Source organism: Mastigoproctus giganteus, chromosome 6 (genome assembly GCF_048544385.1).
Source record: "Mastigoproctus giganteus isolate SK-2022 chromosome 6, ASM4854438v1, whole genome shotgun sequence".
Lineage (NCBI taxonomy): Eukaryota > Metazoa > Arthropoda > Arachnida > Uropygi > Thelyphonidae > Mastigoproctus > Mastigoproctus giganteus.
In genome coordinates, this window is record NC_143580.1 from 169,677,537 (window position 1) to 169,704,103 (window position 26,567).

The window sequence follows — 26,567 nt, forward strand, 5'->3', positions numbered from 1 at the left end:
CCATCCACTGCAATTTGCAGAACTTAAGCCTCTCTTGGTAAGAGGATTCTTGCATTTAGAATTTGCAGATAAAGAAACCATTAGGTGGCAGTGATGTCTGCCAGGGGCAAAAGCTGATGATGTTGTAGAGCAGATATCATCTTTTAAGGGCATAAAGGGTGATATTGTTGTACAAATTGGCACTAATGACATTAAGAGTAGTAGTGGCGGCATGTGATGCAAGAAAGCAAATGTATGAGCTTATGCAGCATCAGCCAGAAAAAAAAAAAAATCACACCATTCCCTCCAAATGCTTGTCCAGTTCCTCCTTAAATTTATTCAACCTATCAACTTCCACAACGACAGATGGAAGTTTGTTCCAGCAATTAACCACCCGCTGGCTAAAGGCAAATTTCCGCACGTCTATTCTACATCTGTCCTTTCGTAATTTGAATTTATACCCCCTTAGGTTCGTAATCTGAACAAGTGGAAGGATCCCATCAGAATTCAGCGTGCTGAACCCATTCGAGGCCTTATACACCTCAGTCAGATCACCGCGCAGGTGCCTAGTCTCCAGCCACTGCAATTTGCAGAACTTAAGCCTCTCTTGATAAGAGGATCCCTTCATTCCCCTCACCAATCTTGTTGCCCTTTTCTGTACATGCTCAAGTAAATCTACATCCTTCCTAAAATAAGGCCTCCAGACCTGTACGCAGTACTCAAGGCGTGGCCTGACCATTGCCTTATACAGAGGGCTAATCACCTCCTTTTCCCTGCTAGCAAAATTCCTATATATCATTGACAAAACCCCATGACCTGCCCTAGCAGCCTGTCTGCATTGCTCAGAAAACTTCATATCTGACTGCACAATTACTCCCAGGTCTTTTTCATTTAAATTAGAAACTGTCTGCATTTCTGCCAAGACACAATAGGAGGGAGTACATGATGAGAGCCTTGTCAATCAATTCAGCCCTGAAGAGATTGTGCAAGGCTCATGGGGTAGAATTTTTCTCACCATGGGTTGTGCTTGTTAACAGGAAAGACTGCTTCTAGAGGGATGGGATACACTTAAATAGAAGGGGTGCAAGAGTGTTTGTTGATGCTATTGAGGCAGTGTTAGGTGGGTTGGAAAACTGGTAACTTGGGGGATTCCCAGACTAAAAGATTAACAGTAGCCGCAAGTAGAGGTGAAAGTGATTCTTCCACTGCTTCTATTAGAATGAGCAGTGGCCTAGAGTTTTCAGAGACTGATGGGAGTCATCATGCAACAAATACATACATGGGATGTGTTATGGTAACTAAGAGTAAATATTGTTGGGATATCAGTGATATCCCAACAATATTGTTGTGAATATTGTTGGGATATCAGAGATGTGGTGTCACACAGGTATAAGCCGTGCAGAATTAGAATTTGGGAAGTACAATGTGTACAGAAAGGATTGACATGATATAAGGGGAGAAAGGGTTATGTTGTTAGTTAAGAAACATAAAATCTAAGGAAGAGCATCCAGCTGATGTAGATGGGCAGTGTAATGTTGAGTCAGTTTGGTGTGGCATAAGCACTGGGAAAGCAAAAATGGGAGTAAGAGGGCGTGTTATAGGCCTAATGACTCTAAAGAGTACAATGGACAATTGTACAGAGAAATAGAGTGGGCCAGTAAATCAGAATGTCTTATAATAGAGGATTTTAACTTCCCAGATATTGACTAGAACTTTAGGTTGGTTACTCACACACTAGCAAGGTTTTTTTTGGATGATTGTTTTCTGCAGCAGCATTTTCGAAAGGCAACCAGAGAAAGTTGATATGGTTATCATCAGTGATTATTCTTGCATTAAGAATTTGCAGATAAAAGAACCATTAGGTGGCAGTGATCACAGTGTACCAATGTAGGATTTACTTAAAAATATAACTACCATCAATGGTAAAGGGAAGGGTTTTTGTTTTCGTGAAGGTTACTACAACTGCTCTCAAACAGTTTTAAATTCTATACAGTGGGACGAACCGATGATGTTACTAACAGCAAATTCTAAATGGGAAGCATTCAAGAAATTAGACGAGGAAGCTACTTGGCATTTCATTCAGACTAGGAAATGTCGTTCCTGGTTTAGGCCTAAATGGATGTCAGATGAACTGATGAGACTTGTGGCAGAGTAGAAAAATGCGTGTGATGCATATAAATTGTCTGGCGACACAGAAGCCTATGATAGATATAAGCTAGTCTATAATCAAGTCACAAAAGTGGTTATACAAGTGAAGGCAGATTACAAGAAATCTTTGGCAAAGGATGCTAAGAAAACCAGAAAGGACTTCTTTGCTTATATAAACTCTAGAAGGAAGGGGATGAATCAGATTGGTCCACTTGATATCAATGGGTCAACTGTTAATGATCCTGCTCAGTTAGCCGACAAACTGAATGAGTATTTTGCATCTACATTCACACATGAATTCTGCAGGAAAGTGGAGTACAGAAGCTGATTAAACTCTAACAGGGAGCTTAATGATTTTGTAATAACTGAGAGCAAACTGGAGGAGAAATTGTTGAAGGGAAACATAAGAATAGCACCTGGGGTGGATGGGATTTATACAATTATATTAAAGAAGGTAGCAAAGGAAGTAAGCAAACACTTAGCCATAATTATGAGAGCATTCTTGGACTCGGGAAGGCCCCAAGGACTGGAGATGTTCAAATGTATCCTCATTTCACAAAGGTGATCAAAGGGTGACACGAGTAATTACAGACCTGTTAGTTTATCTTCTGTTCCTGGGAACAGAAGATAAATTAACAGGTCATCTAGACAAGACAGCAGTAATAATTCAGACACAGCAATGGTTTGTTAAGGGGGAAAGTCTTGTCTGACAAATTTGATTAGATGCTATGATGTGGCTACAAAGGAACTGGATGCAGAAATTAATTTTGATGTCATATAATTGGATTCCAGAAAAGCTTTTAAAACTGTTGCACATGGAAGACTACTGTACAAATTGGATCAGTTTGATATTAAGGGCAAGTTGCTACAATGGATAAAAGGGTGATTCAGTGGGAGAAGACAGAGAGTGGTAATCAGTGGACACTAATCTCTTTTTTGGATTAATATTATTTGTGGAGTCCCCCAGGGTTCGGTGTTGTGCCCACTGTTGTTTTGTATATTTATCAATGATGTTGATGAAGGTACATCAGGCTTCCTATCCTGGTATGCACATGATACAAATTTTGGCAGGGTTGTTAATGACTGTAATGGCAGTGTGCTGCTGCAACCGGATGTAGAAAAGTGGCAGATGAACTGAGAAGTGGCAACTGAAGTTTAACATTGACAACTGCAAAGTACTGCATATGGGTAGAAGTAACCTCAGAGAAATGTACCAACTGTCTGGTACTACACTTACGGTGGTAGAAAATGAAAAAGACCTGGGAGTAATTGTGCGGTCAGATATGATGAAGTTTTCTGAGTAGTACATGCAGACAGGCTGCCAGGGCAGGTCATGGGGTATTGTCAATGATATACTGGAATTTTGCTAGTAGGGAAAAGGTGATTATCCCTTTGTATTAGGCAATGGTCAGGCTACACTTTGAGTACTGCATACAGATCTGGAGGCCTATGTTTCGAAGGATGTACAGTTGCTTGAGTGAGTACAGAGAAGGGCTACAAGATTGGTGAGGTGAAATGATGTGGGTCCTGTTACCAAGAAAGACTTAAGTTCTGCAAATTGTAGCATCTGGAGACTAGGCACCTGCAAGGTGATCTGATTGAGGTGTATAAAGCCTTGAATGGGTGAGCAGGCTCACTTCTGATGGGATTCTTCCTCTTGCTCAGATTATGAACCTGACAGGCATACATTCAAATTGCAGAATGACAGTTGGGAAATAGATGTGCAGAAATTTGCCTTTAGCCGGCGGGTAGTTGATTGCTGGAGCAAAGTTCCATTTGCCGTTGTGAAGTTGATACCTTAAATAAATTCAAGGACGAACTGGACAAACTTTTAGAGTGAATGGTTGGGTGAAATGGGAATTTTTTTTTTTTTTTTTTTGTCGATCCTGTATAAGCTTGCTTTCTTGCATCATATGTCACTCTTAACTTCTACTACCAGCACACAAAAAGACATCCTCCTTGGCTAGATCATTGCCTGTTCCTGAAAGGTCTTCAAACATTTCACAAGTCTCACATTTTTTTAGACTGTAATGCATTGGAGAATCAACCCCCCCCCCCCTTCTGTTCTCCCTTGAGCCATAGCATTCCTGTAGTTTGTGCCCGTTGCTTTGCAGCTCTAGTCTGGGGCATGATTTCTGTTTAAATACAATTTAATTTTTACAATGAAAATTAATAAATTTAATTTATTAATTGACAATACTGCAATAAGCTAACAGATTTCTAAATGCAGTTATGGTATTACACTATCTAGTTTTACATTATAACTGATGCTGTAAGTTTGAGATATACGTATACATTATGCTATACTGTAGCAATTGCAATGTTAAATTAGTTATATCCTTGCTAAAAAGTAAAAATTCCTTAGCTAAACATAAAATAGATATATCCCAACAAGTGAGTAGAACCTTTCGAGTTACTAATTTATCACAATTGAAACCCTGCTATTCTTCTGCACAATGTGATATGTTCTATGATATTTGCACCAAAACACAAGTAGTGAGTCGTAACTTGCAAGATCGCTTGCAGAATTTAAAAAGAAGCTAATGAACGTGACTAAGAGTATTTAAACTATACGAAAAACATAATTCAATATGTTAATTAATCATAAAGATGATAAAATATCCCAACCACACTTACATATATAAGGAATGCAGAACTGAAATTTGGGGAGTACAATGTGTACAGGAAGGATAGACAAGGGAGAAAGGGTTATACTATTAGTTAAGAAACACGTAAAATCCAAGGAAATGAAGCCAGTCGACATCGCTGAACAGTGCAGTGTCGAGTCAGTTTGGTGTAACATAAGCATTGGGAGATCAAAATTGAGAGTAGGAGTGTGTTATAGGCCTAATGACTCTGATGAGTATAATAAGGAACTGTACAGGGAAATAGAACATCCTGAAAGAGGCCTCTGAGGTCGGGAAAATTCATGTCTAGGAAATGAGTGGACAACATACACCAGCCATTAAATGAATTTTATATGTTGGTGTATGTAACTAAATATTTTTTTTTATTTAAAATTTTAAAATTTTTTAAATATTTTAGTTAGAGTAAAATTCATTTAATGGTTGGTGTATGAGTCAACTTATTTCCTAGACAGGGAAATAGAGTGAGCCAGTAAATCAGAGAGTCTTATAATGTGGGATTTTAATTTCCCAAATATTGACTGGAATTTGTGGGTTGGTCACTCACACACTAGCAAGGCTTTTGTGGATTTATTGGATGATTGTTTTCTACGTCAGCATGTTCGGGATGCAACTAGAGGGAGTAATACTCTTCATCTGATTATCAGTAGTGATTCTTCTTGTACTAAGAATCTGCAGATAAAGGACAAGGTGGTGGTGATCACAGTGTGCTGAAGTGGGATTTACTCTAAGAGGTAACTACCATCAGGGGTAAAGGGAAGGGTTTTTGCTTTCGTGAAGGTGACTACTGTGGTCTGAGACAGTATTTAAATTCTATACAGTTGGACCAACTGATGATGTTACCAACAGCAAATTCAAAATGAGAAGCATTCAAAGAATTTATCTTGGAAGCTATTGGGCTTTACATACCAACTAAGAAATATTGTTAGATTTAGGCCTCAATGGATGTCAGATGAACTAATGAGACATGTGGCAGAGAAGAAAAATGCATGGGATACATACAAATTAATGGGTGACATGGAAGCGTATGATAGATATAAGCTGGTCTGTAACCAAGTCACAAATGAGATTAGACATGCAAAGGCAGATTATGAGAAATCCTTGGCAAAGGACACAAAGAAAAACAACAAAGAGTTCTTTACCTATGTAAACTCTAGAAGGAAAGGGTGAATCAGATTGGTCCACTGGATATTGACGGTTGAACTGTTGATGATCCTGCTCAGGTGGCTAACAAACTAAATGAGTATTTTGCATCTACATTCATCCATGAGGAGTTATTCAGGGAGGGGAATGCCAGAGGTGAGTTAAACTCTGGCAGTGAGCTGGACGATTTTGTAATAACTGAGAGGAAAGTGGAGGAGAAATTGTTGAAGGTAAACATAAAAAAATCACCCGGGGTGGATGGGATCTATCCAGTTATATTAAAGGAGGCAGCAAAGGAAGTAAGCAAACCCTTAGCCATAATTATGAGAGCTTCTTTGAACTCAGGGGAGGTACCCATGGACTGGAGATGTGCAAATGTGACCCCAATTCACAAAGGGCAACACAAGTAATTATTGACCTGTTAATTTAACTTCTGTTCCAGGAAAATTAATGGAGGCACTGGTTAAAGAAGCACTGCAGGATCATCTAGACGAGACTACAGTTATAGCTCAGACACAGCATGCTTTTGTTAAGGGAAAGTCTTGCCTGACCAATTTGATTGGATACTATGATGTGGTCACAAAGGAACTGGGTGCAGGGAATAACTTTGATATCATATATTTGGATCTTAGAAAGGCTTTTGATACTGTTGCACATGGAAGACTGCTGCACAAATTGGAGCAGTGTGGCATTGGAGGCAAATTGCTGCTGTGGATAAAGGGATGGTTGAGTGGGAGAAGACAGAGAGTGGTAATCAATGGACACTGCTCATCATGGAGGAGTCCCTTAGGGTTCAGTATTGGGTCCATTGTTTTTTGTATTTATAAATGATATTGATATTGATATTGATAATGATATTTCTGTATTTATAAATGATATTGATGATGGTATATCAAGCTTAATGTACAAGTTTGCAGACGATACAAAGGTTGGCAGGGTTGTTAAGGACACTAATGACAGTACGCTGCTGCAACAGGATCTAGAAACTCAGTGTAGTACCACAGACAGTGGTAGAGAACGAAAAGGACCCGGGGGTAATTGTGCAGGCAGATATGAAGTTTTCTGAGCAGTGCAGACGGTCTGCAAGGGTAGCTCATAGTGTCTTGTCAATGATATACAGGAATTTTTCTAGCAGGGATAAGGAGGTGATTATCCTCTTATATAAGGCAATGGTCAGGCCACACCTTGAGTACTGTATACAGGTCTGGAGGCCTCATTTTAAGAAGAATGTAGACTGTTGGAACGAGTACAGAGAAGGGCAACAAGATTAGTGAATGGAATAAAGCCTTTCTCTTACGAAGAAAGGCTTAAGTTTTGCAAATTACAGTGTCTGGAGACTAGGCACCTGCGATGTGATCTGATTGAGGTGTATAAAGCCTTGAATGGTTTGAGCATGCTCAATGCTGGTGGAATTGTTCCTCTTGCTCAGAATAATCATTTGAGATGGCATAAATTCAAATTGAGAAAAGACAGATGTAGGATAGATGTGCGGAAGTTTGCTTTTAGCCAGTGGGTGGTTGGAACAGATTTCCATCCTTTGTTGAAGTTGATAGCCTAAATAAATTTAAGGCTGAGCTGGACATGTACTTGGAACGAACGGAGGGGTGAAATGGGATTGTTTTTTTTTTTTTTTTTTTTTTTTGGCTGATGCTGCATAAGCTTGCTTTCTTGCATCATGTGCCTATACTAATGCTACAAATAGTACCCTAGTTAAGTACAATTGTAATCTATTTTACTATTTGTTTTATTTAAATTTTTATCTCTTAGGTAGTTTACTCAAGTTTTTATTCTGTTAACTTTTAGTGTAATTCGTTTTTTACTGTTTTTAATATTTACTTCTTTTGCCTTTACTGGGGGAATATCTTTTGTAACCATACAATGGTTTTACCACTTTTTACTTATTTTGAAAGGTTTTGTTTCGAAATTCGAGAGTCATCATAGACTGGAGGAATTTCTAAGGTTTCTACAATTGAGGCCATGGTTAGGTGATATCGGGTGGAAGGAGTGGGGCTTTCTTCATGAGTTATTTCAGCACAGAACAGAAGAGAACAGAAGATTTTTCAGCCCACAACATACAAATCAAGTCATGAACACATTTTTACAGATGTAATACAAAGTGGCACAATATGGTCATGAGTTGCAGATGCATCTAAAACCCAGCAAAATCACCTGGGGGTGGACTTGACTGGTTTAGGTTTCTTAGCCCATCTTTTTATTTTTACATATAAGATTTTAATAAGTTTTACTGTTGTGAGTTGTTTCCACCTTATGCATGGTTCTCTTATATATAGTAGAATGTCAGTTATCCAAAATAATTTGAAAGGTTGATTTTTTTTTTATTTTTACTTTTTTTTTTCCTTAATGGTAGTATTTGAAACAAATGTTTATTATGCTACAAGAGTATTTCTGTCTGCTTTTTTTTTTTTTACATCGTGTATCTGGTGAAATGTTGAATTAGGACTAATGGGTTTTCTCGGAAACTATGAGTTTAGTCATTCGCTTCTGTGAACCCAATTTTTCATGACATATTTTGTTCTCTTCATTTCATGTTATGTTTAGTTTAGCTCTCCAGATTTGGTAAGAATAATATCAGCCCAAAACTGTGTGATTTATTATTTTTCTCAGTTTTTTTTTACGATAAAATATCAATAGAAAGAAACAGCACTGAAATGGGCAGAAACACAGGAAGAATGCAATATAATCAAATTGATATTATTAAGGAACTTTAGAGATTTTGCAGCAGAAAAGAAAGTTCAACAAACAAAAAAAAAAATGATCGAACATTATTTTAAAAAATTACCTTGAATTTTTTTCCGCATAAAATTTGCAGTAAAATACCTATCTGAATATACATACATATGTAAATGTGCAAATTTTTAGTTATTATAATTTATTAATTAAATAAATTCATTTTTTTTCACTCCATTTAGTCTTTTTCTTTTACCTTATGTTCGATTATCCGGAAAATTTTGCTATCTGGAAGAGGTCGGACATTAATTATTCTGTATAACTGACTTTCTACTGTATTTTAATTAACAACCTTAAATCAGATTCTGTGGCTTCCAATTAAGTAATTGTAGTATGTTTTAATTCATTGATTACTTTTTATATTATGTTTTATTTTAACCTTAAATGATTAGAAGGTATTACAAATTATTGGATTGAGCAGGCTCAATGCTGATGGGATTCTTCCTCTTGCTCAGATTACAAACCTGAGGGGGCATAGATTCAAACTGAGGAAAGACAGTTGTAGAATAGATGTGCAGAAGTTTGCCTTTAGCCAGCAGATAGTTGATTGCTTGAATATATTAAAGGCAGAGCTAGAGAAGCATTTGGAATGAATGAATCAGTGAAATTGGACTTGTTTTTTTTTGTTTTTTTTTTTAGCTGATGCTGTATAAGGTTGCTTTCTTGCATTATGTGCCTGCGCTAATACTAAATTCATTTCTATAAAATTCACAAATTCCATATAGCTATCTATATTTTTGCATTACAGATCCATAAATATGGTTGAAAAATTAATTAACTATAGCTTTTTCAGCTTTGAGTTTCCTAATTTAGCTGTATGCTTTTAGCTGTTTTGATAACAGACACCCAAAATTGAGTCCAAAATATCTGCAAGAATGTAATTCAGTGAACCCCCACTCTACGATATTAATCCATTCCAGAGACACCATCATATCGTGAAAATATAATGTGAACCCAATAACATATTGTTTTTTGGTAATTCGTTCCAAGACCTCGGAAGTTGAAATTTTTGCTATATAACTAAGCTATTTATGTCTCTAAGAGGTGACTTTTATAATGGAAATTGTACATACTGATTAAAAAAAATTGATTAAAACTAATATATTGATTAAAGCACAACATAAAAAATCACTTCAATTAACGGATGCAAAAATAAAACACGGGGCAACATGGTTACAAAGACTGCTATTGGCTGAGATGAAGGACCACGTGGTCCGGCCGGAGACAATCGTAAGCCAAGCCCATCTTAAAGTGAAATAAGTAGGTGCCTCTTAACATGGTTATTCTATAAAGAGGCTGGTTAGTATAATGAGCCTCTTCATAGAATTAAATTTCAGAAAACCAACTAAAATCATGCACTTGACTTTCATCATTATCATATGTTCTGTTATCATTATCATATGTTCTGTTATAAGAATAAATTTGTGATATTTTTGGAGGTCACAACCATAAAACAATAAAAACAATTTGCAGTTTCTGGTTTATTGGACTTTTCTGTTAGTGCAATCAGTTATAAACGGGTAGTAAACTCAATCTTATTGCATTTGCGATAATACCAATAGCTGGAATTCTGGGGGTTTTTATGTATTATGGTGAAATGGACTCTTTAATCATATAAAAAAACAAATAAATTTTCAGAATCTTCTCTTCATTGCTATTTTTAAATTTTTGTAAACTTGTCACCCCGTATCTCACTTGCGTGTATCATGTTAGTTGCAGTTTTGTGTGCCACGTTCTCCTTTATTGATTGCATATGTTTTTTACTGTTTTAAATTTTACTACAAAAAAAAATGTCAGTGAACACGAATATCAATTAGTTAGCATGTACATATTACAATAGTAATTAAGCTGTGTAGGTAAGCATAAATTAATTTATATTTTGATATAAATATAAATTAATTTATGCTACTTGAAAATCGGAAATATTCTTCCGATTTTCACGTATCATTTAATTTTGTTAATTGACAAAACAAAAACAAATTATTTATTAGGGTCACCCATAACTGATTACATCTACCCATTGTGTTTTGTGTCTGTAAATTGCTTGTGTTCTCTGGTCCATTTTCCTGTTTTACTGGACGAAAAACCACATTTCTTGGGGGGGGGGAACCTTACTGTCTACACCTGAGACCGACTAACTCAGCCACAGAGTGAAAAAAGCCCATTAAAGTTCCTTGCCTCATTGATGGGATTCGAACCCAGGCCTTTTCCATCCGGTGTGGGGAGGACAATAACACTGTATTGCCTGTGCAGGCAATACAGTGTTATTGTCCAGATATAAAGCACAAATTAAATTTGTGCTTTATATCTTTACTTTTATAGGCTAAGGGTAATATTCCTCCTATCTTTCCTTATCAGAATCGGCATTTAATAGAATTAAAATTCAATTCGCAAGCGTGATCACAATGACTGGTGCGTATAGTGAACAGAGAGTCTGTTGTAAGGTGATTTGATCGTACAAATGAACCAATCATAAAGTGGGGGTCCACTGTATTATTTAGTGTATTTGCCTTGGCTTTTGATGAAATGGTTTAAATATTTTGTCTCATTTATACTACGCTTCAATTTATACTTCAGAAACTCAATAAGCCATCTAAGTTGCATAAATAATATAAATTCAAAGGTGTAATTTTTTTTAAATTGAATATTCATCTCACATAATGTGTTTCGCACAGTATGTTTGAATCAGTAATTACCTAACGTAAACGTATTGATGAGCATAATTGAACAATATAATAAGTTGTATAAATTAACTTATTAAACATATGTAAATCAGTCAATTACAATCTGCAACACTGTAGTAATCGATTATGGCATTTCTTAATGAGTTATATGCAAATTAGTTGATAAAGTGCTGGTAGCACTACAGCAGTAGTATTATTTGTGTGCGTGTGTTTGTTGTTGTTTGTTTGTTTGGTTTTTAGGAGCATTAGCAACTAAGGCCATATTGCTCCGGGATATGCGGTGGTCATTCCCTAACCTTCCCGCATCTTCCGTATTTGGTGGTGACGGGCTCGAACCCCGGTCTAATCAAGAAGCGTGTGCTACGCACTGCTGCTCCTTCCCACCTGGCTACGGAGGCGCCTGTGTGCGTGTGTGTGTGTGTAAAGTAGCCGAATAGAACTGTTGCTTGAGTAGTAACTGCACTTTATCTTTAGTTTTTATAACATTGGATCAAATCCCTTCCCCCTTTACTTGTCAATTTTTTAATCACTGATAGTATTAGTAGTGGGAAATGATACAAGAAGGCAAGCTTCAACAGCATCAGTCAAAAAAAAAAAAAAAAAAAGACACCTTCCCCATTTATTCCCTCCAACAATTTGTCTAGTTTTTAATTTATTCAAACTACCCACTCCAGCACCAAATGAAAGTTTGTTCCAACAATCAACCACCTGCTGGTCGAAGGCCAATGTCCACGCAGCCATCCTTTCTCAATTTCAAATTCTCGTGTGTGTGTGTGTGTGTGTGTGTGTGTGTGTGTGTGTGTGTGTGTGTGTGTGTGTGGTCTTAGCAAGAGGACAAGCGTCATTAACATTGAGCTTACTACTCAGTCCATTCAAGGTCTTAAACACCTCAATTAGATCTTGCGGGTATACCCTCTCCAGATGCTGCAGTTTGCAGAACTGAAGCCTTTTTATGGTAAGAGCACCTTTTGTTTTCCCTTCGCCATTATCACACTGGAAGAGGAATCCTGTTTTTGTAATTAATGTTTGTAACTTTGTATGGAATGCTAGTGGTTGTATAAATTAATATGAAATTGTATTTTATATTAATCAAAATAACATTAAACATATTATAAATCTTTCCTTTATTTATAATGAGCTTGATAGAATAGAATAGAATCTTTAATTGCAGCAATGATAGATGTCAGTTATGCACATTTTTACTAACTTTTAATTATTCATGCTCACCACATTTGTATTTATGTGATTTATTAAATTGAAATAAAAATAAAGTTATGTTTTTTGCAAAGGCAATAAATATCAAATTTTATATAATAAGTTTATGACATATGTTACCACATGCACTCCATCAATTTATTATATGTTGATTAGGTTGGAGTTTGGGATGTTCTCCGTAAACGCAGGCGCTTAGAAACATTATTACACAACTAGATATATACCACTCTACTTGATATGAAAAGGAGAATGGCAATCCAAGACCAAGGACATGTCAACCTTTTATTCATTTATAAACTGTAGTAGCCATCTTTACTGAGAAAGATGAAGATGCACAAAAGCACAGCAGAATTAATAAAGATGTAAAAAAAACATACGTATATTACCAACTATTTTAGTGAAATGGACACATACCAAATATGGTACTACACTGCATACTGGGAAATATTCATAATAGCCTAAGAGAATAAAAGTAATTGAAACCAAGTCTAACCTCATCTTCATAATCTGTTCATCTTTCAGGAAATTGGACCAGAACTGCCTCTACAGCTTTTGTGCATTGTAATGTACAAGTGTTTGATTAGCATTAGTTGAGTCATATGATGCAAGAAAGCAAGCTTATGCAGCAAGCATCAGAGAAAAAAAATAAATCCTCCCATTTCACCCCTCCATTCATTCCAAATGCCTGTCCAGCTCAGCCTTAAATTTATTTAGGCTATTAGCTTCCACGACAAAAGATGGAAGCCTATTCCACAATCAACTACCCGCTGGCTAAAGGCAAATTTCTGCACATCTATTCTACAACTATCTTTTCTCAGTTTGAAACAGTGCCCCCTCAGGTTCTTAGTCTGAGCAAGAAGAATCCCATCAGCATTCAGTGTGTTCAACCCATTCAAGGCCTTATACACCTCAATCAGATCACCTTTTTTATTGTAGGTGCCTACTCTCCAGGCACTGCAATTTGCAGAACATAAGCCTTTCTTGGTAAGAGCACCCTTTTGTTCCTCTCACCAATCTTGTTGCCCTTCTTTGTACTTGTTCAACTCTACATCCTTCCTTAAAATGAGGCCTCCAGACTTGTACACAATAGTCTAGGTGTGACCTGACCATTGCTTTGTATAACGGGATAATCACCTCCCTGTCCTTGCTAGCTAAAATTCCTATATATCATTGTCAAGGCTCCATGACCTGCCTTGGCAGCCCGTCTGCACTGCTCAACGAACTTCATATTTGACTGCACAATTACCCCCATGTCTTTTTCACTTTCCACTTCCCTGAGTGTAGTACCACAGAGTTGGTACTTTTCTCTTTGGTTATCACTACCCATATGCAATACTTTGCATTTGTCAATGTTAAACTTCAGTTGCCACTTCTTGGCCCATTTTCCCAACTTATCTAGATCCAGTTGGAGTAGCATACTGTCTTTACTGTCGTTAACAACCCCTGCCAACTTTTGTATCAACTACAAACTTGGACATTAAACCTGATATACCTTCATCAATATCATTGATAAATATACAAAACAACAATGGGCCCAACACCGAACCCTGAGGAACTCTGCTAACAACATTTGTCCACAAAGAGCAGTGTCCATTGATTACCACTCTCTGTCGTCTCCCACTCAACCATCCCTTTATCCATTGTAGCAACTTACCCTTAATGCCATACCTCTCCAATTTGTACAGCAGGCTTTCATGTGCAACAGTATCAAAAGCTTTCCTGAAATCCAAGTATATGATATCAAAATTATTTTTGGCATTCAGTTCCTTTGTGACCACATCATAGTATCAAATTGGTCAGACAAGACCTCCCTTTAACAAACCCATGCTGTGTCTTAACTATTACTGCAGTCTTGTCTGGATGATCCTGCAATGCTTCTTTAACAAGTGACATTATTTTCCCCAGAACACAATTCAGTTTATCACCTTTTTAACCCCATTTGTGAATTGGTGATACATTTGCATAGGGACATCTCCTGAGTCCAAGGAAGCTCTCATAATTATGGCTAAGGGTTTGCTTAATTCCTTTGCTGTTTCCTTTAACATAATTGGATAGATTCCGTCCACGCCAAGTGCCTTCCTTACGTTTAACTTCAACAATTTTCCCTCCACTTTGCTCTCAGTTATTACAAAATCACTTAGCTCTCTGTTAGTGTTTGATAAACTACTGGCACTCCCCTCATTGAATGACTCCTCCTGTGTGACTTGTAGATGCCCATCTATGTTAAGTGGTCCAATCTGATTCATCCCTTTCCTTCTAGAGTTTACATAAGTAAAGAACTCTTTGCTGTTTTTCTTTGCATCCTTTGCCAAAGATTTGGCAAAGGATGCATTTTTCCTTTCCCAGTGCTTATTTCACACCAAACAGACTCAACACTGCATTGTTCACCAACATCAATTGGATGCACTTCCTTAGATTTTGTTTCTTAACTAACAGCATAACCCCTCCTCCCTTCCTGTCCTGTCTATCCTTCGTATACACATTGTACTCCCAAAATTCCAATTCTGCACTGATTATATCTGTATCTTATAATAAATATTAGGAACCATAGTTTGTAAACTGGCTTACCCACACATTTGTTATCTCTAGACTAGCTTGAAAATGGGCCATTGCAGTAAACCATGACACCCAGAAATGGCATGGATCAACTACACTCAAGCTTCATAGTAAACTGAAATATTTGAGAGAATATTGAGATACTGGAGCAGTGAGTGAATGGAATACTAAGATTCTATTTGCTGCTACTCCAGAGTGCTATACTGATGGGTTGACAGATGGCTACATTAATAAGCATTCAGATCAGTGTTTATCCCACTGGAGGGGATCCCTCCCTGCTCAGAAACTTTGAGGGATCCCCCTTTTTTTGTAATTAATATTTATAACTTTGTATAGAGTTCTAATGCTTGTATGCATTTTTTAAAAATTTCAATTATTATTTAAATTTTTATTATATTTTTGTTATTTATTTATTAATGTTATTTATTTATTAATGTTATTTATTTACAAATATTTCTATTTCTAATGATAATCACAGTAATTTTTATAAAAATTGATGTTTTAAAACTGTATACCTGTAAATGAATTTAAGGATTTCATTCATCTGGGTGGTGGGAAGACAGGCATAATGTTTTAGAAACAATTTCTTATTTTGATCTCTGAAAATGCATATTCTCAACTAAGTGGAACATCAAACAATGTGCCCTTCATGCGATTGCTAGACAAGCCTGCTTAACTGCTAACTAAAATATCTATTTTTGGAGAATTGGGCATGTGTTGGGTTGTTGTTTGTTATTTGGTTTTTAGGAGCATTAGCAACTAAGGCCATATTGCTCTGGGATATGCGGTGGTTATTCCCTGACCTTTCCGCATCCTCCGTATTTGGTGGTAACGGGCTCGAACCCCGGTCTAATCAAGAAGCGTGTGCTACGCTTGATTACTTGACACTGCTGTGCCTTCCCACCTGGCTACGGAGGCGGCGATGTGTTGGGTGGGCCTATGTGTAAAGATGGCATAATTAATGTGCAATGTTTTTGTATAACTTGTAGTTTTCAAATGAAAACTGAAAGTTTTATGTAAAAGCTAGTTTAATTGTACACTAAGCAAATCATGTAAAGGTATACCTAGTTAATGATATTTCACTTAAGGACATTTCATGATTTATTTTATTTTATTTTTTTATGAAAACCCCAAACACAAGAAGTATTAGGACCTATAGTACTTAGTACCATGCTTAGGTTGGAGGTTGAGAAGATGAAAGAAGATATTTGTTGACATCAAACTTGAACTTCTGTACACTGTAATTTTCAGGAAACACATATGAAGGAAGGTTGTTCCAGAAAATGGCAGTTGAATGAACAAACGAGGAAGATGAAAAGTTAGTTCTGTGGGTTTGAAGTTGGACAGTAAATGGATGTTGGCTGGTGGCAGCACGTGTTCAGACTGTTTTGAAAGAGAGAGTGGGAATTATAGAAGCACAATGAAGAACAGTGCCCATGGAAGTATCTGTAGAAAAGGCATGCAGCAGAAACAGTACCATATATGAGACAGTGAGCGGAGAGACCCTGTTAGAGATGAGTCATTAATTAACCTAACTGCCCTCTTCTCAATGGAGTCTAGAAGCCTGAGAAAGCTGCTGGTCAGTCTGGTGTACTAACTAGCGGCCAGCCTGCGAACACCATTTTAACGCATTAGCATTAGTAGAGGCATATAATGCAAGAAAGCAAGCTTATGCAGCATCAGCCAAAAAAAAAAAAAAAAAAACCACTCCCATTTCAGCCCTTCGTTCGTTCCAAGTACCCGTCCAGCTCAGCCTTAAATTTATCTTAAATTTATTTAAGTGATCAACTTCCACAACAAAGGATGGAAGTCTGTTCCACCACCCAACCACCCGCTGGCTAAAGACAAACTTCTGCACATCTATCCTACATCTGTCTTTCCTCAATTTGAATTTATGCCCTCTCAAATGATTATTCTGAGCAAGAGGAAGAATCCCATCAGCACTGGGCATGCTCAAACCATTTAAGGCTTTATACACCTCAATCAGATCACCTTGCAGGTGCCTAGTCTCCAGACACTGTAATTTGCAAAATTTAAGCCTTTCTTTGTAAGAGCAACCCTTTGTTCCATTCACTGATCTTGTTGCCCTTCTCTGTACTCGTTCCAACAGCTCTACATCCTTCTTAAAATTAGGCCTACAGACCTGTATGCAGTGCTCAAGGTGTGGCCTGATCATTGCATTATATAAGGGGATAATCACCTCCTTATCCCTGCTATAAAAATTCCTGTATATCATTGACAAGACACTATGAGCTATTCTTGCAGACCATCTGCACTGCTCAGAAAACTTCATATCTGCCTGCACAATTACCCCCAGGTCCTTTTCGTTCTCTACCACTGTCTGTGGTACTACACTGAGTTGATACGTCACTCTGGGGTTGCTGCTTCCCATATGTAGTACGTTACATTTGTCAATGTTAAACTTCATTTGCCACATCTCAGCCCATCTGCTTAACTTTTCTAGATCCTGTCGCAGCAGCGTACTGTCATTAGTGTCCTTAACAACCTTGTCAACCTTCGTATCGTCTGGAAACTTGTACATTAAGCTTGATATACCATCATCGGGGCTTAGAGGGGAAAAAGGTATCCTGTGTGTTATCAGACACTCAGCCTAAAACACTGATGGATCCAATATCTCTCTATTACAGAAGATTTAGGAGAAGTCCGGTTGGCCTGGCTCCCTAAAATCCACTCATGCACACCTTCTCGATGGTAAGCCCTGTTATGGCATAATTCAAATAGCAGAAGACTACTATAGAGAATTATATAAGGAGCGAGGGAATGATGCCAGCAGTGGGGAAGATGGATCACAAATTAGTAACACATACGACATACCCAATATCCTTCCTGATGAGTTAGAACATGCTTGGAAGAAAATGAAGAATCGGAAAGCCCCGGGGGAAGATGAAGTTACTGTAAAAATACTGTAGAGTTGTACAAATTGGGAAGAAGAGACATGGCACAAAACTGGCAAGACTCTTTCCAAAATGCATTAGATAAGGTGTGATGCCTAAGGAGTGGAATAATGCAACCATAGTTTTGCTGCATAAGAAAGGAGATAAATCAGAAATTGGAAATTATAGACCAATTAGCTTGTTATCCTACATCTACAAGTTATTCACAAGGGTCATTACTAACAGATTAGAAAAAATACTTGATGAGAATCAACCAAAAGAGCAAGCTGACTTTTGGACAGGATTCTCAATTATGAATCACCTTCACATAATGTCACAGCTAATGGAGAAAGCAAATGAATATAAAACACCATTATGCCTGGCATTTGTGGATTATGAAAAGGCATTTGAATCCATACAGCATAAGGCAATGTTTCGGGCACTGTAAAGACAAGGCATAGATACCCCATATATTATGATTTTGAAGAAAATATATGGGAACACTACCTCCTTAGACTAGACAAAGACAGTTGGAAATTTAAAATCGAGAAAGGAGTTCGACAAGGAGACACAATATCTCCAAAGTCGTTTACTGCTGCCTTTGAGGAAGCTTTCAGAAGATTAGACTGGTGTCGCAGAAAGGAGTCAGTGTGAATGGAGAGTACTTAAACCATTTACGATTTTCAGATGACATTGTGGTCATAAGCCACGATCCCAAAGAATTAAGAGGAAAATCTTGATCGGTTATGCAGAGTTAGTAAGGATTTTGGACTAAAGATGAATAGGCTAAAACAAAAGTAATGATGAACAAGTATGCTATAATGATTGAAAAAGGGCTATAATGATTGAAGGAGCACTAATTGAAAAGGTGGAGTCATATACATATCTGGGACAACACGACACTACGCACCACAATATCCATACACTTTTAAATCTCTGGCCTGTACAGTGTACTGTATCACACGACAATGTAAACTATGTGGAGATGGGGGGAACCCCTGGTGTCGTTAGACCTTAAACACACTATACACTTATCTGGGACAAGTCATCAGCTGTAATAATGACAAATGGCTGGAAGTCAAGAGAAGAATAAATTTTGGATGGATAGCATTCAGGAAATATAGTCACATACTGAGGAGCAATATCCCGATTTGTCTGAAATGTAAAATAATGAACCAATGTATACTACTCCCGTGATTTATGGAAATGAAACTTGGGAACTCACCAAAAGAATGGAGAAAAGCTCAGAATGACACAGCTAAGAATGGAATGAATTATATTGGGAATCAGACTGTTAGATAAGAAGAGAAATACATGGATTAGGCAGAAAATTCAAGTAAAGGACATTCTTATCAAAACTAAAGAACTAAAATGGTCTTGGGCAGGACACATAGCTTGAAGACGTGATGACAGATGGATTAAGAGAATAACAGAATGGCACTCAAGAGGAGCTGGAAGACAACAACAGAGATATATAGATGAAATTCATGAGTTTGTGGGTAGTAAATGGATGGCCATTGCACAAAACAGAAGGAACTGGAAAGTTGCTGGACAGGCACTTCACCTGTAGTGGATTGATAATGGCTGATGATGATGATGATATACAAAACAGGTAATTGCCCTAACAACTGTTATGTTTATATTCAACAAAATTTACATTTTGTTGAATATAAACATTCAACATGTAAATGTTTAAAATTTACTAATTTTTTTTTAAGGAATGTATCTGTCATTATAACTTGTGGGTACATAGAAATATACTCCCACTGCTATTGTGCATTTCCTGTTTTATGGCAGTTTAGCAAAATGCAGTCACAGATTTAATCTCCATAGATAAAATGTGTGACTATATTATGCTAAACTGTATTTTGTAAATTAATGTAAATGTTAAAAATGTTGAATGTTATTTATTAATGTAAATGTTAAAAATGTTGAATGTTATTCATTAATGTAAATGTTAAAAATGTTGAATGTTATTCATTAATATAAATGTTAAAAAACTGGGGCGTATGGCTCACATCTGGTGAGTATGGGCTTGGCACTCCCAGGGTCCTGAGCTAGATATCATCATTCTTCTCTTTCTTGGTGATTCCTTTCTACTTTTCTCTCTCTCTCAAGGTAACTCGGAATTTTTTTTTTGGCCGGTGCAGCATAAGCCTCAGGCTTCCTTGCACCCTATGGCTAATCATAATAATAATAATAACAGATCCCCATAGAGAACACCACACTTTGGGAACTTGTGGCCAAGAGCATAAAGAATCTTCAACACTTGATGCAGTATTTTAATTTACTTGCTATTGAGACATGTCCACTTTACTATACTGAACTAAAAATTCTATTGTAAATTTCTGCTGACTTTACTCCTTCTTAAAAAAATGAATTGTGGAATGTATTATAGTCTTGATTACAGAGACAATTACAGACAATACATGATTACAGGTAACTGACAGTCTTATATAATGTCTGCTTAAGGATAACCTCATGGAAATGAGGTTAGAGTAATGTAGATAGAGTAATGTATACATTACTCAGCAGATAGAGTAATGTATACACTTGGCATTAGCAGCAGATTTTAAGAAGGTAGTGTCACAAGAAACATTGTTTTTGACTAATTTATGTATTTTGGTTTTCAATTAAATCCTTCTCAGGTAAATATGATAGGTATCATTAAGCCATCTAATTTCGAGAAATATTTGAAGAGAATTTTATTAGTGAATTTGTCACTTGTGTTCTAATTAATATGAATGCTGATATTTCGATTTGTATAATAATATTTAAAAATAATAGAATTTTTACATATTTCCTTAATTTAAAAAGTATTTTTTAATTTATAATCTTCCTAGGTCATGTATTATATTCTTATAACAGCAGAATGTTGTTCATTCCCTCCTCTGTATGACTCTTCATTAAATGGCATGCATAAGTAATTCCATTCAGACATGTGGTATTTATTTGTAAAAAGTACTTGTTTACAGTAAATGACTAACCGTGATGAGTTCTGTATGGAAGAGGCTGCAACATGTGAATAAGAAGGCTGCCAAATTCCAGTTTATAGCTTCATACCATGAATTGATGGTAGAAGGCACCCCAAAATGGTAAGGACTTAATTTTTTTTTCCCCTTTTATAGTTGTAAAACATTTGTGAGAATTGTTTTCATCAGATTTTAATACATAATAAAAAAAATTCAACACTGAAGAAGTGCAAGTTTTATTTTTTGCTGTTAACTGTTTGTTATATCATTTCCATCTAGAAATGCATCACATAAGGGATGGATAATATTTTGCATTTTCTACTATCTTCAAAACAAAACAATTTTCAGCATTGGAAATAATGGGCCTATGTGGTCCCCATTTAAAAAATTATTATCTCTCTTTTCTCTTAATGGGTTCCCCCTCCCCATTCCAGAATAGATACTGGTACCAGGTACATGGGATGAATGTTATGCCTGATTACTATTATTGGTCAAGGAACTCTCTGACTATTTTGCAGGTGTTCAGGATCGTCAGTTTCTGAGCTCTATGTAAGTGTTTTCTGTGAGGCCTGTTGCTGCAGGGTTCTTATGGAGGCTGTGTGGCACCATGCTGGTGGTTTACACAGTTATTGGGATAGCCATTAATTGTTCCATATGCCACATTTCTTTGACTTCCCGTCTAACTCTGTGTACTTTCTTAATCTTTTCCTTGTACGTTTTCTGGAGGTTGCTTGTGTTAGGCAATGCCATGTCAATGAATGAGGCTTATGTCTGGTCTGTTGTGCAGGATCGTCTTGTCTGTTATTATGGCATGGTCCCATTAGAGTTTGTGGGTAGTTGCATCTAGTTGTTGTTTGTTTGTTATTTGGTTTTTAGGAGCATTAGCAACTAAGACCATATTGCTCCGGGATATGCGGTGGTCATTCCCTGACCTTTCCGCATCCTCCGTATTTGGTGGTGACAGGCTCGAACACCGGTCTAATCAAGAAGCGTGTGGTATGCACTGCTGCTCCTTCCCACCTGGCTACTGAGGCGCATTGCATCTAGTATGGCCTGAGGGTTCATACTTGTAATACAATAAACTTTTTGATCAGCTGGTATTTTTGTGCTGTCTTCTGATCTTTTATCCTATCCCCCTGGTTGTGTCTGTGAGTATAATCTATCTGGGTGATAACTCTGCATCCTGTGGTGGTGTGCTAGACTGTTTCTGGGCCAGGTGGCATCATTGACGTGGGTCACCTGTCAGTCACTACAGGTCCTTGGCAATGTCCTTTAGTTCCTAGTGTTGATTACCTGAATGATGGCAGGCATGAATCCTTCGGTCTTGGGGAAGAGCCTTCTTCTTGAGAACCAACCATTCAAAGCCACCTTATATATGTAGTCTTGATGGATTCATTGAATGTCTACTGTGGAGTGTGTTCTTTGCCTGTCTTTCTGTCTTTGTTTCTTTTGTCTTTGTAAGTGTGATCTCCTTGTTGAGATTGAGTGTCGTGTGCTATTTGCCTATCTTTCTTATGGCTTGGATTGGTCCTGGTTTTCTTGTAAGTACTCCTGCAGGTTCTTAATCACATTCTTCTGTTTTTCAGTGAGGCCTGTTAAAAGCTCCCTCATTCTTTCAGTGCTTTTGTCAGACTCTTGATGGCTATCACATGGTTTGACAGTTCTCGGTCATCATTATCCTGGTCTATTTCATAATTTTCTCTAGGTCAGTATTGGTCCATTATATGATCCCGAGGAGTACTGGGTGAACTGTCTGAGTGAACTGCTCCACTGTATGTGTGTACATGCAGCTGAATTTCTTGTACCAGTATGTACCAGGAGTAGTGACCACCCAGGAAGGAAGAAGCAATCACATGAAGTGGATTATCAAAATGAATACATTCATCATGCAAGCATACTATGAAGTAACGAAGCTAGAGATAGGTAAAAATGTTTTAATCTGATTTACTTTATACACCATCAGGCATCTCTCATATTGCGGAGTTATACTTCATAACTGAATTGCCATCATTGCATCACCAGGGTACTTAACCACCCGCCAAAGATGGGCCAAATAGCTCTGAAACAGTGGTATCCGCTGAGAATAAGTAACAATAATCTTATTCATTACTTATTCGAGGTAGTGCAATATCATGGCAACTTATTGTGAAGGTATTCACACTATAAGATATAACGAAAACAATGCCATTTTTAGCTATTTTAGAGTGCTAAAATAGCTAAAAATGCTACTATTCACAAACTTGTATGTTATCCAGACATTATTGGAGTTCTTAGGCTCAACAAGACCTGTATAAATTACTGTCATTAACCACCCTATCAACTTTGTATTGCCAGCAAACTTAGGCATTAAAGTTAATATGCCTTCAATAGTATCATTGATGAAGATAGCTTCTGCAACATTTTAGAGGTACTACAGTCCCTGAATTCATTTCTTGGATGATAATGTTCTTATACTAGGACCTAGTATTAGAATATAGTTTACCGAAAATTAGTTCACTGTGATTGAAGGCTGTTCAAATTCTCTTGTGTGGTTACAATATAATTTTAATAATACTGGGCAAAAGACTTTATTAAAAACTACTAATGTAAAAGATCCTGTGACCTTTGATCCTGTAACCTTTGTATATGTAATGCTGGTTTTAGTATTTGCTGAGTGAAATGATTTGTATTTATTTTCCTTATGGAAATTAAAGTTTTAGATTGCTTTGTGAAAACTGATTTATATGTTGTCTCAATGAAATTAAAATTCAAATACACTGCATTTAAATGCTTTAGTATGATGTAGTATTGTGATTCATTGTGGATTATAGTAGATGACTCCAAGTTGCTCATTTCCCCTTGAGGTTGAATAACTCAGGTATACAATTAACTTAAAATATGCTTTATGATTCGATCCCATTGTCCTTTAATTAACATCTTTGATGGTATCTTTTAAGAAAAGCAATTTTTTTGTCCTCTAGTATTTAGATTATATTTATGCCTTCAGTAAACTAAGATACTGCAATATTTTTTCTCAAAATTAATCTTTTTAATAAATGGAGTTCACCAAAATGTCTTATTATAGGCAGCCCAGAAAACTGTGTGTTGTGTGGACTAGAAGAACTAGAAGATATTCAACTCAGGTACAGTAACTAAAATTTAGTTGTTTTCTATTATTGCTATTGACTTATCATCTCTGAAATTGATTATCTTTAGACATTTCTTTAGATTTCTTTGAGATAATAAGAAAAAGCAACCAAAATTTAGTTGTTCTATTATTGTTGTTTTGATATCTGAAATTTATAATTTTTAAACATTTCTCTAAAGGTTGGTTGGGTTTGAAGCTTCTTGTCACATTGACCACAATGGGCATAATATTCCTGTCTTAGGATGCTAGTAGACAGAAGTTTTTTTCTTTTTTTTTTGTGAGTGTGTAAACATTTCTCTAGTTTCCAGTGAAATTTGAACCCAGACCCTTCCTAATGAGTGGCTATCTAAAGGCATCACTGAAAGGCTCCATCTTATTTTGTAGATTGAGAGAGTTTAGAACTTCGTGGCTAGAGATACTTGTTAATAATAAGCAACACATACAAAGAAATATTCAATTTCAAAGGTTAATTTTGTAGACAATAGAACCTCATAAATTTGCTAACATTGGTACTTAATTCTTGCCAGATTTTTGAAAATTCTAGATTTCTGAAACCTACTGTAATACTGTGGCTACTGTATCAGCTGTTATAGAAACTGCTACAACTTAATGATGCTGTAAATGCTATAATACAATATACAGTCCTCATTAAGGACTGTATAAAAAGTAGAGTAATAGTTTATTTTGGAAAAAAACAACGGTGAAACATTACATGAATAAAAGGCACTAATTGCTTCTGAGAATTTTTAGAAAGCTACAGAAAGACACAGATGTCTATATATTTCTGTATGAATAAAAGATAAAAACAGCATACAGATTTCTTTAACAATTCTGGCTGGTATTAAAGTCATCAGATATTTGGTTGCCACTCATGAAAGTTTTTTATTTGCTGTTAAGTAAAATATTTTCAGGTATGGATTTTTGTGGTTCATACTTCTTTGAGAGCTGGACTATGTGTCAAAGAGCTGTGTTCAGTTCTTGAACTTCAGTTACCCCAATGTATTATATGGTCGGCTTGCCTCTGTGACCTTCCCTGCCACTGAGGTCTTAAATTAACCTGGCTGTAGTTACTCAGTTGATCCTTACCCCCCCCCCATGTGTATTGGTGAGACATTGACAATCCTCCAGTCTAAAGAAATTACTCCTGAACCTAATTATGTATTCATTATTGACCCTACACATGATCTTTTGCAACCTTTTTTTGACCTGTGAAATAACATTTTTACCTGTGGCATTACCCACTTTCGCACTCAGCAGTTGTTTTGTTAGACTCCCTCATATAATATCACCTATATTACAGTGAACAAGTATATTAGCAAAATATCCTCCCAACCCAATAGGGACTTTCTGCTTTTGAGATTGATACAAAGTATCTTTTACTCCAACAACATCCAAATTTTTTAAGATTCTTCCAATATTTTCATCAAACAAAAGTCCTCTAGTATATTCTTTTCCTCTTTATTTTTTCATATGAATAAAATTCCATGTCATCATCTTTGGATTCTTTTGGCTAATGTTTTTTATTAATTTGACTTTACCTGCTTAATCCCCCGTGCAGTCTTGTTACAAATCATCTTATAATTATTATATCAATCTGTGCTGCATGTCACTCTTGCCATGCTGCTTTTTTTTTTTTGTTCTTCCAATCTCACTAAATCCTTTTTCATCCATCTTGACATCCTCCTTACGTGGTAGCTTCTTAATGAAATATTTTGCATTAGTGACTTCAATGATGAATCTCTTGAATTACCCCATAATTCAACTGTGCTCTCACTCATATGTTTCTTTACAACTGATCGAGTCCAAGAACCTCCACAGTCCACAGTAATCCCCTTTCTTGAAATTTAAACTCTTACCCTTATCTGTTGACTGACCAAATCTCATTTGTCATTATTCACTTTAAGACATTATAGTCATTCATGACTGAAAGATTCTGTCTCATATTTATGATGTAATTTGGACAGTAACCAGATCAAGAATGTTCATGCCCTTTGTTATTCTATGTGATATGTTGATACAAATAACAACAATAAAGTTTATTCATAAAACTTAACCTACAGGTTGAGTTGCCAATCATGATATCCATTCACTAAGTGATCAGTTAATCTCCCATAATAAAGCATCAGATTTACTTGCCCATTCAAGTTGCATGTAGAGAGGAAAAAATTTACAATCAACTCAGGAAATTTTGACCTATATTTGTGGTCAGAAGGAGTTGATTTTTGTGGATATCTTATAGCTGCAAAAAAAAAAGGAAACACTGTACTACCTCAGTCAGAAGGTACTTATTATTCTGTTCAAACTGACATTAATTTTAATAGAGGGTGCCACAAGTTTTGACCCTCTCCTAATGGGTTTTCTTTAGTGTATTTTACAAGAGGTTGGTTCAGTTAATAAAGTTAAACAACTTACTTCGTGTTAAGAGAATATAATCTTAACATGAAATTAGTGTAAGT

The 26,567-nt window shown here is 36.5% G+C and overlaps 1 protein-coding gene across 4 annotated transcripts in view; it reads left to right on the forward strand.

Annotated features, from left to right (window-relative positions):
- Window positions 1-26,567, forward strand: part of Ehbp1 (Eps15 homology domain containing protein-binding protein 1) — a 524,539-nt gene that overhangs the window by 32,135 nt on the left and 465,837 nt on the right. For all 4 annotated transcript variants that reach the window (XM_090376583.1, XM_090376585.1, XM_090376584.1 and 1 more), the window contains exons 2-3: window positions 20,856-21,107; window positions 24,049-24,106. In XM_090376583.1, coding sequence (XP_090232709.1) covers window positions 21,004-21,107; window positions 24,049-24,106 — 162 coding nt within the window. In that variant the 5' untranslated portion in view covers window positions 20,856-21,003. The remainder of the gene's footprint in view (window positions 1-20,855; window positions 21,108-24,048; window positions 24,107-26,567) is intronic.